At 41.6% G+C, this 14399-nt stretch overlaps 1 protein-coding gene across 1 annotated transcript in view; it reads right to left on the minus strand.

Annotated features, from left to right (window-relative positions):
• Nucleotides 1–14399, minus strand: part of LOC108622774 (uncharacterized) — an 85395-nt gene that overhangs the window by 30850 nt on the left and 40146 nt on the right. Inside the window, exon 3 of the mRNA XM_026811726.1 lies at nt 9064–9312. Within this exon, the coding sequence (XP_026667527.1) occupies nt 9064–9301 (238 nt within the window). The 5' untranslated portion in view covers nt 9302–9312. The remainder of the gene's footprint in view (nt 1–9063; nt 9313–14399) is intronic.

Below are 14399 nucleotides of genomic sequence, written 5' to 3' on the forward strand. Positions count from 1 at the left end.
ATTAGTGGAGGTGAAACCGCGACGGGGGATACTAGTCCTTAATAAAGCCAGAGAGAGGTCTTGGAGGTCACCCCATTTAAATCACCGTTTCCTCGGGGTAACTTTATCTCTAACGCATTTAATTCTGCTGATGAAAAGCTGCATCTACGTAAAACGAGAATGATATTTATGGCGAGGCTGGTATGTAGAAGCTGGGACGAGCTTTATGATCAAGCAACGCTCCGCCGGAAGGAAGGGAGTTCCCGGCACAGGAAACGGAAGATGTGTGCGTATCCAATTCGTAATTTGTGTGTAGCCAGTAATTTTGTTCGCACGCTCACTGTGCTACGCGTATTGATTTGCAACAATACCTCTGCGATTGTTAGTCAATTTTCCATCCTGACTAAACAATGACTTGTTAGTCAAGTTCGTATGGGAATTTATATTACCTAGACTCAATTACGAAAGACAACTTGTCGGAAGGCTACTTTCTATGAAATTGTATCACATTCAGGTGCAACAAAGATATTCCTCAAAGGAGCTTACAGCCAAAATCAGACAAAGTTATAACTTGTTAACGACTAACAATTCTGTTGACAATTTGCAACGCCCGTTATCACATCGTCCGAAACAAATCGGCGTGGCGGTTGAAAAATCGCTTGTAACAGAAATCCTCCAACCATGGATTTCCGCGTGCGCAAGGAGCCCAATATTAACGGCTGGCATTATCCAGCGACGTAGACGTTTTATTTCCACTTGACTATCAATATATTCTGCCAAACTGCCTGCAACCAGCAGGTCTTTATAAGCTGGAATCCAACGAAATCGTGCGAGCCTTCATTCATTATGGACAATAACAATTCGTAGATCTGATAATTTCGTATTACATATTGTCAAGACCTTTTCATTAAAAAAAAAATATCCATATGTTTCGCATGCTAATTTCATCAAATGTCTCACCGATGAAAGATTATGGCTTGCGATTTATTTTAACATTCAAGTAATGCCTCTTCCATATCAGGATTTGTCCGCCTCTCGTGGCCATTCAATCTTGAAAGCGTATGGTTTCGATTTAACGACGCGGTGATACTATCGCCTCTAATGACGCGGACAGCATCGTATAAGGAAACCGTGGCAAGGATTTGCTGGAGAATTTATTGCAGATTCTACACAGGTACACGTGTACGGGCGCAACATGCTGGACCGTGTTGCGGTGGCGCCTGCTGCGCGATATAGCCGGCTGCGGGAACTATACCGGCGCTTATGGTTGTTGCTTAGGCCTAACTAGCGCACCGTTCATCCGCCATCCACGTCATACGAATATTAGTGGGGTCCTTTGAAGCAGCTCCCGCATACCGCTAACTAGTCGTGCACTATGTTACGCCGCGGATTGCTACACGCGTTCGCCTCCATATGTTGTTTGGCTTAGTGTCTCTCCGTGCTAGATTCCTTGAAAGGTGGCCAACTGAAGTATGCTTTGATTTCGATGAATGCATACGTAATATAATAGATAATTCAAGATATCATAAATCTCAGAGAATTTAAAGTGGTCCTAGTAAAGTGCAAGGCATTACAGATCGCAATTAAATTGTAGCATGTTATTGTTCAAATCGTAATGAAGATAACGGTACAGTTAAATATCCTTGTTGCCGAGCAAATTTTTTAAATAATCAAGCTTAAAATGTTGTATTTTAATACTGTAATTATTAAGATTGATATACTTAACAATTTTAATTTGTTTAAAAAATCGTAATTTAATTTTGTAAGTCATAGTAAGAAGACACTTGACTTCAGAATTTTAATAGAAGCATCTTAAATAAAAATGAAGATCATGTATTCAATTAACATTAAAGTAACCAATTTCTCTACATGGTTCAATCAAGTTCGGAGACGTGAATCAAACAAATTTCTAATTTCGATTGCAAAAATTTTTTAAATAATCAAGCTTAAAATGTTGTATTTTAATACTGTAATTATTAAGATTGATATACTTAACAATTTTAATTTGTTTAAAAAATCGTAATTTAATTTTGTAAGTCATAGTAAGAAGACACTTGACTTCAGAATTTTAATAGAAGCATCTTAAATAAAAATGAAGATCATGTATTCAATTAACATTAAAGTAACCAATTTCTCTACATGGTTCAATCAAGTTCGGAGACGTGAATCAAACAAATTTCTAATTTCGATTGCATACAGATGCCTCAGATAGGCGAACGCTGTGCGTACCCCGAAGGGAAAAGGTCGCAGACGGATTTTCCTTGTGCGGCTGTCGACAATAGAGACGGATATGCGCGCCGCGGCGATCGATAGGATTTATCAGAGTTTTCTTGTTACGCGGCAGCAGGGAGCCGTCGGCCCGGACAGAAATTCGATCCGGTGCATTTTAATGAACCGGTTTGCTGGCAATAGAGTGATTTAAATGGATCGACCGTCTATAACACAATTATTCAAGAGATCGGCCGAGGAGAGAGGCTGCTTGTAATTTGACGTTCAAAACGATTTCCAGACACGTGAAATTCTATCGCGCGATCAGGCATTCTTAAATTATTCATTCCTCCTGAGGGCTGTACCGCTCGCGTCTTCTTTCCTTTACTGAATGGTACTTACGGTAGTTAGATATAACAGATTATTTTCCTTCCTTCTCTGATTTTTCGAACGCCGACGAAAGAATCAGTCAAGAACGGCCACCTTCTTCCGCCATGTCGGTGAAACTTTTGCGTTATCTTGTAATGAGGCCCGCCCAGGTCCGCCTTATGAAACTTTCACCGTCCAATCTTATACATACGTATATACCGTGACACCATCCTTCACTCATACGTACACGTTGTTAAACATAATCCTGGGTTAGTGATTCGTTAAGTAGCTATCCTTCATAAAGTAGTAATGCAAGGAGGATGATGACTTTGCAGGATTAAATCTTCAAGACACGAATTAAAAGGCTAGGTATTCTTTCGAAAGGCTCATGCTGCCGATTTGCTTAAAATTTGTAGGGAAGGGGCAGAAGGGGCAGAGGGAGTGGACCCTAAATCTAAAACATTATCTATGGGCATTTATTTAGTTCCTGAGATATGTCTCGCTTGATTCACTGTGAATACCATCGCGACAGAGATCAATAACGGAGAGCATTCCGTTATCGTACACGTTAAAGAAGAAAAAACTATGCCGCTTTAATTTCTGGTTCCGATCACTTGCATGTATCACGGCAGTTTTTCATAAAACCCAGATACCCTGGCTGGCCATTAAAATTTTATTCTTGGCTTAACATCGCTCTCCGAGATCCGCAAGAACTCTGCAACCCTGCAATGCGTTGTGAGCCGAAAGTATTCGGTGGCGAGACGGAAAATTCGAGATCCGCGATTATCTTGGTCGTTGACACTGACATACGTCGTCATGTTGGTGAAGTAGCTTCGATTTACCATCACGCGTCCACCATTTTGAAGCCAACCGAATTTTATGTACTTGTTCACTCACCATGTGTATTTTAATATAGACTCGCGATGGAAATAAGTATTAAAACATAGTTCTGGGACGCATACACCTTCGTACATTTTAAAAGGAGGTTACTGCAAATTATATTTTTCAGAGCTTCCTTAGCTGGCACGTCTTCCACGTCAGTCATTTCACATGAGCAAACTAAACTTTTCATGTATGTACCTCTAGTCTAGAAGCTCTGAAGGATTTAGGTCTGAGAGCTGTGTATGTCAGTTAAACATGTCTAGCTCCACCTATTCTCTGTCCAGTCATTACGAAATATTTCATCAAAATTTGGTTTAAAAATCCGTGTGAATTAGAATTCCACATAAATCTTCAAACCATGTCAATGATACTTTTTATTTCAACATTTAATTTAAAAAACGGCACAAAAGCCTGAAGACAGTATTTTTCTACAGAATACACAGATTTTCCATTTGTTTTCTTGAACTTTTACACTGTCAAGATTCCTATCAATAATAGTGAATGTGATAGTAAGCACAAAGAGAAGGTCGGCGCGACGCGGTAATTAACGCAGCAAGTCCCACCCTCGATTCGCTATCGTAGCTATATCCGACCGCATCAAATTAATAGTCCGCGGACGTCTACGCAAACACAACGCGGAAAATCAACACTTACAATACCCCGGGAAACTATATATTATCCGACGTGTCGTCGGCGTCGCGCGGAGGTCAATGTTTTCCAATTGAAAAGTAGCAGAGTGTGATGCGGTAAACCATGAGCCCGAATACATGTACATATTCATATGTATAGTATGTAACGAGCTGACGATGTAACGTCCGAAGTAAACGCTTGCTGGGAAACATAAAACAACCCCTTTGACGCCGCGATTAAATGGAGTTCAAAGTTGGTCTTAGCCTCGATGAATGCAAATGTCTAAATGTACGAGCTAGGAGCACAACATACCCGATCGAATTCTGTACAAAGGTTTAGTTTCAATTATTTATAATCAATATTAGCTGAGTCTTTGAGGACAGTTTACTTATTTTAAAGTTCTTTGCTAAAAACCGTTTAACGAGGAAACTGACGCTGTCGTTTGATAGTTGATTCGAAACCAAGCACTCTCTCACTGTTAACACTTCGTAGGTAGCCTATGTACAGCGTCCGATGGGATTATATTGCGTTAATGGCGACGTCGATTCAGAGACTCTCTGCAGAAGGAGTAGCAGGTCCTCTGGTGAAAAATAATCCGGCGACATTTTATTAGGTATCGCCGTTACGTTCACGTGAAGATGTAAGTGGCGGATCGCGTTACGGACGATTGGCAGGCCTGTTACGAGTAGAAGCCTCGTCCGTAAAAGCCCGCATTGTCGTGTTACCGTCTTATATCACGGATCGAAATACCTTTTACGATCTCTTGCTACGGGGATAGCGTTGGAATAAAGCTTTAATAACAGACCGTGTCACAGGCTGGGTACTGTTCCATCGGAGGTTACGGCCCGAGATCCGTAGTTCGTGTCAATATGAATGATGGCTCTTAATATTTGTTCATGCAGTCAACGATAGATTGATGTGTTTCTACGATGTGTCGACCAATCAACAGTTTTCGTTTTTCGTTTACTTGTTAATTCAGATATCATCATCTGAATTCCATAAAGGTTATCGTGTCAAATATAATTGAAAAATCCTTTGAAAATAAAAAATCTAATAATAAAATTCAGTGACCGGTGATCCCCAGTAAGATATCATTATACACTTTAACTTGTCTATTGTAAATAAAATTTCACTATACTATGCAACGTGTAATAATAGATCCATATTGAACAGACGGGCAAGCCACGTAAAATGTGGCATTCAACGTGTTAACTATTGTGGACAAAAGGAAGATAAACGCACTCGATTTTTCATCGTGATTTGTTAACAGCAAACGCTCAAACACTTTTCTGCGACGGCGATATCATTATGTCCGTTCGATATGAGCGCCATCCACGTTGGGAAATCGATCGTGGCCTCGCGATCCATAGCACCCATCAATTATCGTTACCGGTGCTCGAGACCGACGCAGCCAGTCGGGGGTTAATTAACCGCGCGATTTCAAGGCGATGCGGCGTCTGCAGTGCGGCAGTCAAGCGTACCTCTTAACTAACAACGCTCTTTCCTATATCTCTGCCATTGAACATTTCGTGCGCGTCGTACACCTATTAGGAAATTCGCGCGTCATATCGACAGATGAATGAATATACCCGGAATATACGTTATATTTCTTTTTCATTTAGTGGGACAGAAAACATAAATTATTGAACAGTTCCTACTTTGGGTTAAAGCAGATTTCCTAAAGAAAATGAATTTCTCATAAGTGATTCAATTTTATGTTTTGCACAAGCAGCAGTTTTATCAAAGTTAAAAATTACTTTGTTTGTTTGCGCAAAATTGATGCGTAAGATGAGTCGTTTCTGTCGATACACTTGGAACGCGGTTACGTGACGCTTTGCCATGGCGAATCGAGTCTGGTCGAACCCGGTGGAGACGCGTATATCCGAGGAACGAGGATAGCAGCAAGGGGGACAGAACGATGAAGGGATGAGTACGGAGAGGAAATGGGAGAACAGGGATGAAAATGGGGAACGGCGATGCGGGGTCGAGGCGGTCGAGCGGCGTATCCAGCCTGGGAGGGAGCGGTAATCGGCAGCAAGTGAATTGGAACAAATGCAGACAGACGTGAGGTGGGCTGCTCGCTCGCTTGATACCGCAACCAAGAAATATAGTATAAACCGAGAGCACTGGTATTAATTGAGTTCACCCTCTCGCGTCCCCTGTAACCGTGTCCACCCACTCCCCCGTTCCATCTTCCACGGCTATTTTGTCCGGCTTCAAGACGAACGTGGAAGGAGGGCGCGGAGTGTGGGAAGTCGAGTCAAGGATCGCGCGTGGTACCGACCCTCAGGTGACCGAAATCGAGCGAGTTTTTCACCCTCCTGACGTTTCATGTGCTTCGCGACGACAGAATGGGTCTAAAAATAGTGTAACATGGTAGGTACTTGAGGGAATTCCGTTCATTCATTTAGATAATTATGAATTGTCGACTAAATCGATAAGTTTTATTTTACTGACAACATTATCAGAGGAAAAAGTTTGATAAATATTGTTTACACCATTTTACAAGAGTGGTAGATTTATTAATAAAATCATGACTAATACGAATATGCTTTATTTAAGACTTCGAGTCTTTTATCGATGTACGTTTCTTGGTAGACTAGCTGAGAATGTCAAATGATCGCCGTTGTCATATACACTTCTGCACCTTCTTTATTTATCGCTCTGAACGGAAGTATTTATGCATATTAAGTGCAACAGTATAGCGAGATCCCGGAATATCCTCTGCTTACATTGGCCTAGCTGTCCATTCTGGCGTTCCCGGTTAGCCGATCGAGAAGCGCACATCGGTGAAAAGAAGTTTGAAGTCTTAAATAAAACACATTCGTATCAGTCACGATTTTATTAATAAATCTACCACTCTCGTCAATTTGCGGTGTTTACAATATTTAATAAGAAATAAGGAAAGATTATATAATGCAAGAGAATCTGAAAAATTTTACCCATGATTCATCCAAATGTAACGATTAAACGATATCTCCGCAATATACATACATACCGAAAATTATATGTATATGCTGTGATGGTGGTAGGTTACGAACTGTAGATTTAATCGAGATAACCGGTTGTATCCGAGGTCAAATAATGGTCATGCAACCGGAATGCGCGATATTAAACTATTATTTGCGTAAGTAGTAATCCAAATAAGCCGTCAATGATAATGCAGTTATGCGGTGAGCGTTATTTATATGGCGTACCGCGAACGAATCGGGCGATCGATATGCGCTACGTAAACGAATCGCGGAGGCGATGCAACCCGATTACGTATTCGTGAGTGGATGGTGTATTGTTGTGTGATGTATATAGTATGTACATGTTGTTTCCAAAATTTCGATCCAAACGTAGGAAGTTGAGCCGCATGCGATCGATCTTATCAAACATAATAGTGGTAATTTAATTTTAAACGTGACAAATAATTTGTAAAAAGATTTTAATGGTTGTGGTACTCTGTGGAGTACCGGTATCGTTCATTTAGAATCCACGAATATTATTCTTGAGGCCTTGTTTACCCGCGCAGAGTTCGCAACACGACGCGGCACCACGAGCACCGGCACAATCTGGATTTTGCCTCCGAATTTAATATCCGGCCGCGCTCGTAGACGTCACGAGGAAGTAAAACTAATTTCGTAAATCCTTTAATCTACGCGTTTGCCCGGGAGTCGAAGGAAGATTATAGAAGGAGAGGGACGAGACGCGAAAGAGAGGCAGAGGCGAACCGAATGGTCGAGGGCCGTGGTCCGCGCTCGTTTGATGGAATATGATGAACGAGCCACCCTGAACTTTATTATTGGCGCCGGCAGATCGAGACGAAAGGAAAGAAAAAAATATCGGTTGCCGTCGAGCGACCAACCAACGTGTATCGTTAAGCCGCGTTCAAAACGTTCTCCTAACTCGGCAGATGGTTACTCGACGATCGCTGTTATTTCCAGTTGCATCCAGCGCGGACAATTTAATTGTTGCAATTGGAAATTCATAGGTTGATCATTAAGTTGCTCGTTAAAGTTCGTTTGAAACTAGCCGGTAAAATGGGCGAACGAAGTGTCATCCAATCAGGCACCTTAGCAGACGAATCATTATTTTCATTTCTTTTGTCCCGTCAGACGGGTACGGTGAGCCGACGACTTTCTTAATGAAGTTGTTAGTTATAAGTCGCATTGTATTTTCTGACAAACTTGTTATATAAGTTATCTATTTTCATATTTAAGGGACTAGCTTTCCTAACATTTTGTCGGTTTCCTTGACGATTTTTGTTTTGTTTTATCGATAACCCAGTGAAGAAATCAACCTCTCCTCCTTATATTAAACGATTTTCGGATCGATGTATACCTATTAAGAAAGGCGAAACTTACATCTAGGACGTTCTGATCTACATCTTATTAAGAACAACCTTTGACCTAAAAGTAACTAAAATTTTCGCTTCACGTTGCGATACATATTTTATTAAACATTCGCGTAATCTCACTGAATAATGACAGAAGATCCTAGATTTAAGTCCCATCTCTTCGAAGAGATAACTTAACGACCCAAATATCTGATAATACATATAATGTGGAAAAGTCGATTTTAATAGACCCACATTTCTGGCCAATTTGATGGGTAACATCGACTCTATTTTATCGCGCAGGTTTTGTGTTACTTGTCTATCTGGGAATCATCTAAATTGAGTCAGAATCAAGACAGGCATCCTATCCAAGAATTAATATAAAGACTGTTTGATCAAGAACTGCGATCAATTATCGTGACTTAATACTTTTCCTGTTGCCATTCTTAGACTACCCACAGAGCTCAGCCCTTCCATGATCCTTCAATAAATTACCAATTCCCTCCGAATACGTTCTTCGATAACTCCCATCAAATGCCGCTCCTTACCCAAACATTGTGGCGCGCCTACATTGTTGACCGTACGACCTATGGTCCATGAAACTTCCTCCCCGTACACACGCAACAGAAAACTTTCAAAGACATCAAACATCAATTACATATATCATCACTCACTTCCGTATTGTTGCGCCAGGAGCGAGGCAAAGACCTGACCGGGACTTCGAGCACCTCTACCAGTGGAAGAAATCGACGCGGTAGCACCAACGGCATGATTGGAGTTTTCTTCGTCGTCGCTGCTCGACTGAGCACTGGGCCCGTAACCGCGCCTCTCTCGCCATTCCAGGGACCGCTGACGGCGCAGTACACGGCCCCCATTGCCGTGACCGCGGCCCAGTGTTCCTTCGCTGTCCATCACTGTAGCATCTGTAATCATACAAGATTACCAGATTTAAATATAATAACGAGAAATATATAATAAAAATTCTACTAAAATTTTTAATTAATCGAATCGTTTGAAACTTTTTGTTCGGTATGTACTATACATTTTGGTATTTACATAAAGCAGATTGTAACGGATTTACATTCTCTTTCATAACCATTTACATAAGAGCTACTTGGAACGATCAAAGTAAATCAAATTATTTCACCAAAACAGTATTTTAAGGCACTTGGGTTGCTTTATTGTTTTTTGTGTCCTCTACAAAAAGGAGCTCCATTCGATTGCCTGTCCGGAATATTTAATTACTCAGGTCATCTGATCCCCTACACAGGGTATAGGGTCCGTCGAGATCGATAGCATCTTGAGCGTATACGAGATCGGATAATTGAGTGGCAGTGGTAGATACCTCTCGAAATTCCATGGAGATGTCCTCGCAGAGAGTACCTATCCCTTGATTGCGCAGACAGCTGATTGATGCTTCGGGATACGATCCAACTGGAATCGACCACCTTAAGATCACTCGCTGTTCTTTGGACTATGAAACTCCCATTTGAAATCACTATCATGTTCGTGATCAACCCTGACAGATTTGTAATTTTATCGAGTATATTTTTCACAAGTTCGAATTTCTTCAAGTGATTCCCATAGATTATCGGAATATTTCATTTCTTCCCTCAATTATGTTCATTATTAGCTTCGCGAATTAGTATTTTTATTTGTAACAACAGAACGACATTAAAGCAAAGAAAATGCGAAATATTTCATAATATTTGATGTCAACTTGTGGCCATTACTGGTGCATTTTTACAGGACCTAGAAACCATCAGTGGTGGCGCTCGTTTCAATTCCAAACGCCCCGGGCCACATCTCTATAGAAGAGCAAATAAATATTCAAGTCTCGGAAAACGTTGAAAACCACTTGAACCACGTCGATTTCAGCTTTCGACGCTGAAATAGGATGGGCGACTGAGAGGCAGCGTAGTGATGTGAGTACGAGCCAAGCTCGGAAATTAAGGGCAACTAAAAAATTCCGGTTTCCGTGAAAGTTTATGAAAATAGCATGAACTCGGTCGTCCCTATCGTCGCGAGTGCACATCGCGCGGTGCGCACATCCACCATTATATTAATAAATTTGAACGACGACGATGAACCCCGGAAACCAGCGCGTTTATATCTCCTAGCCACTTTTCTCACTTACTTGAATGCCGAGCTAACAGGTCGCATCCTCCACGGACAAGGGGACTTTACGATGTTTTGTTTCGTTTCAAACTTCACCCTTCAGACTAGCGCTTCTCCTTCGCGTTCCCGTACTAACGCGCGCGGAACGTGACGGACTTGTCAAACCGTAAGCGAAGCGGAAGACTCTGCGTCGAGTTAACGAACGCACGAACCCTGCTTTGCTCACACTCTTCCCGGTAAAGTGCTCACTCGTAGGGCGCCGCCGAGATTTCGAGGGACTTGAAAGTGGCTCACTCGTGGCAAGGTTGGTCACTACTGTGGCACTGTAGGCTCGATGGTATTCGATACCTATTGACTCTGAAGAAGGGTGTACAAGGACTTGTAGTTTAGCTGGTAGCAAGAGGATAGCAATCTAGCAAGTTGATTGCATATTACTGTATACGTTCCTTTTTAAATTCATGTATGATTGTCTTGCACGAAATACATCACTCCAGGACATTACTCTGGTCATAAGTAAAATATTTTATAGTACGTCATTTACGACCACCCGTTGTTCGTTTCATCTATTATTTAAGAACGGTATCCGCCCTTTTAATAGAACACTTTCATAAGCAGTCATAAACGTGGACTACTCAACCGTAGAGCACTCCTGTCGCTATAACTTATAATACGTGGCATTAACGGTCGATAATATGATAGTCTAGCACAATATAAGAATTTTTACGCGAAAGCCTGTCGCGAAGTCGTTGACCATACTCGCCGCGTATTTTCCCGCGATGTAAAACGTTAGTCCCTTTCATATATAAAAAAAAAAGTAGGACCATCCGGTTCTTTTATGAAAAGCCTCGCTGGTGATGCTCTCTTTAACTACTTCTCCATTCTTTAGGTGGAATATTTTTCCGAGAAGGGATTTCTTCGTAAGTACGTCTATTTAATAGATATTACTCTTATAACTACCTTTTCATTATACTGTAGTGAAACACACTTTGGAATCGATAGAATGAGAATGACAAAGAGTCGTTGAAAAACATGTTATTGTTCTGTGACGTTACTCTTATTATTATATGTATAAAGCGAGAGCGTTTATTGTATGTTAGCAAATATTTGAAAAACGATTTATAACGAAATTCGTACAGAAGCTTCTTTATACAACTGAGTGCCGGATAATATATTTTTGTAAAACAAACAACAATATTATGAACAATCAGCGAGATGAAAAAGAATGAAAATAGGTTTTTACCTTTTCGTCAGTATTTCTTTAACGCAATAGGGTATCAGCAAATATTTGAAAAACGATTTATAACGAAATTCGTACAGAAGCTTCTTTATACAACTGAGTGCCGGATAATATATTTTTGTAAAACAAACAACAATATTATGAACAATCAGCGAGATGAAAAAGAATGAAAATAGGTTTTTACCTTTTCGTCAGTATTTCTTTAACGCAATAGGGTATCTAAGAGATCTTTGTTCTAAAATATTACGTAATGAACTCATTAAAAATCAGCTTATGCATTTTGAAAAATTCATGTTCTACTGGGATGAAAAGTATTTCTACGTATTTTTCAATGTTTTTCAAGTTTCATGACTTAACGACGTGGTTTTTATTCATGAAATATTCCTATTCTACACATTTTGAAATTTATGCACGGTAATTAGTGCAGGCGAAACTGCGATGGGATATGTTAATATTTTATAGTAGGTATAATAAAACGGATAATTTGATGTACCAAACACACATAAAACAGTTTAATATAATATTTAAATGAAGCATTTGAGCCTAAATACGAAACTTAAGAATCTCAAATCATCGGTCTCGAAGAGAGGCTAATAAATCCTTTGTAGGCGGCAATACTGAAACAGTACCATTCCTCGGGTCACAATAACGTTTCCACTTTTGTCCAGGAAATTAGAGTCATCGCATTGTTGTTTACCCGGCAAGGTAACGGCGTCGTATTTCACACACGAGTGAAACTTGAGAATCGTAATTGAACATGGGGAACGGAACCGTGGACCATGGGATGGAACATTCGTTGGATACATCCGATGTCAAGACGAGCACGAACATTAGGGAAAAAGTTATTCTTATTACCGGGGTTGGGTCACACGTGCATATTATTGCCAAGAAGTTGTCCGGTTTCCCGCGACAACGGGCCAGCCGGTATCCAAAACTTTTCCGATACTTTCTTAACGACGATCTCACATGTAGCCCTCATAAACCGGTGGGGACATGCATTGTGTATAGCCACAATTCGTTTATCTCTAGCAAACGCTGACCGTGATAATTGAATCTTTCCACAGTGTATATTGTTTTATTGCTAATTAAGTTTTGTAATTACAGACATGAATAAATAAATGTATTGTAAATAATGATAACTGACACAGCGTACAGTTAGTGCACAGTTTCATGATTCACATCGTTCGCTAAATTAAACTCACAATCAGGCTGCAGCTAGTCCAAGAATTCACTAATCGAATTCATGGAACATCGACCGAAGTTCCTTCGCGACGATAACGCGAACAGCTTTCCGAGAACGGCGAAAGAACGAGACCAAGTTAAGCGGTCATCGAATTCCGCCACGCTCCCGGTTGTGTAAACGTAAATCAATCTGCCGGGTTGTAGATGGCCGGGCGGAGGGTAAGAGGTTAAAAACTAGCGGGGTCCTTACACAGATGCATGCACGAGTGTCAACGTGCGCACGCATACCGTCGGACACGCTATTTAGGGTGCGCGCGGATGTAGTAAAACCGCGAGAAACGTCACGTCGTAATACCTACCTACTCGCTCGAGTTATATAGTGGCACTCCGACTTCCAGGCCACGAATTCAGTCTTAGACGAGACGTACTATAAAAAGCTTTAAGAGTTTCCTCGTGTTCGCGCGAATTGAACGGGATTTGCATGGCAGCTGCTCGTGGCGAGAATTCCGTGCGAATCGTCCCGGGGACTTTTTAAACGGCACCTAATGAACACGACAGCCGGCGACACTGTTCAACTGTTCCACGGCCAGTTCGGACGACACGGCGACGACGACAATGGCGATAAGAAGGGCATCTGAATGCATGAAACATAGGCCGCGCTCGTCGTACAGTACCTGGATGTGCTTCAAGGGACCGACACCAGGCAAGCTTTGCATATTCATCGCGCCGCTGCGCTAGTCAACAGCGGGGCCCACGCTTTGGATCTTAAATGTTCAGGCATCGTATCCACCGCCTTCTTCCATTCGCGCCAGCTTGTCACGCAGGCTAATTATGCCTGTCTGTAATATCGTCGATGGAACCTTGAGTTCTCTTCCTACCCTCTTCGCGCAGCGTTCGATAAGTCTACTCCCTCATGGAAATTTGAATAACCGTTAATTACGTCTACTAGGTCGTCCCAAGACGCTCGCGTCGCGTATTATGTGCGTCATTAAATTTGTCTCGCTTCGCGTCATGCGACCGCGCCGCCGTACTGCCATTTACATGTTGATCACCTGGATGCATTAAATGGTGTTTCGTTGAGACGCGGGAATCGCTGGTATACCAGCTGGTCTGATCGAGCGAAACACGTCTCGATGGGCTACTTCATCAATCTCTGTGCTCGAAACCTTCTCATCGGGCTGCGTATCAAATTTCGGAGCGTAAATCGACGCGTTCCGGGTGCTCTTGCAACCGGATGGAATGCGATAGATTGCGGCGCGGGTTCTTGTGGTGGAGTGCTTCTTGGATAGTGGGTGGAAGTTTACCGATGTACCCGATGGTAATGTGTCGGGGAGGGGAGAGATGAAATGATGCGTAAGTGATTCCGTTTGGATAGTATATTTGAAATATACGTATCTACAAATGAAAAGTTCTGCGGTGCGATGTCATTGAAGTTATTGTTTGTCATGAAATACTCTGTATCAGTGCTGGCGG

This window comes from Ceratina calcarata, unplaced genomic scaffold (assembly GCF_001652005.2).
Source record: "Ceratina calcarata isolate Rehan_Ccalc_2016 unplaced genomic scaffold, ASM165200v1 scaffold241, whole genome shotgun sequence".
NCBI classification, from domain to species: Eukaryota; Metazoa; Arthropoda; class Insecta; order Hymenoptera; family Apidae; genus Ceratina; species Ceratina calcarata.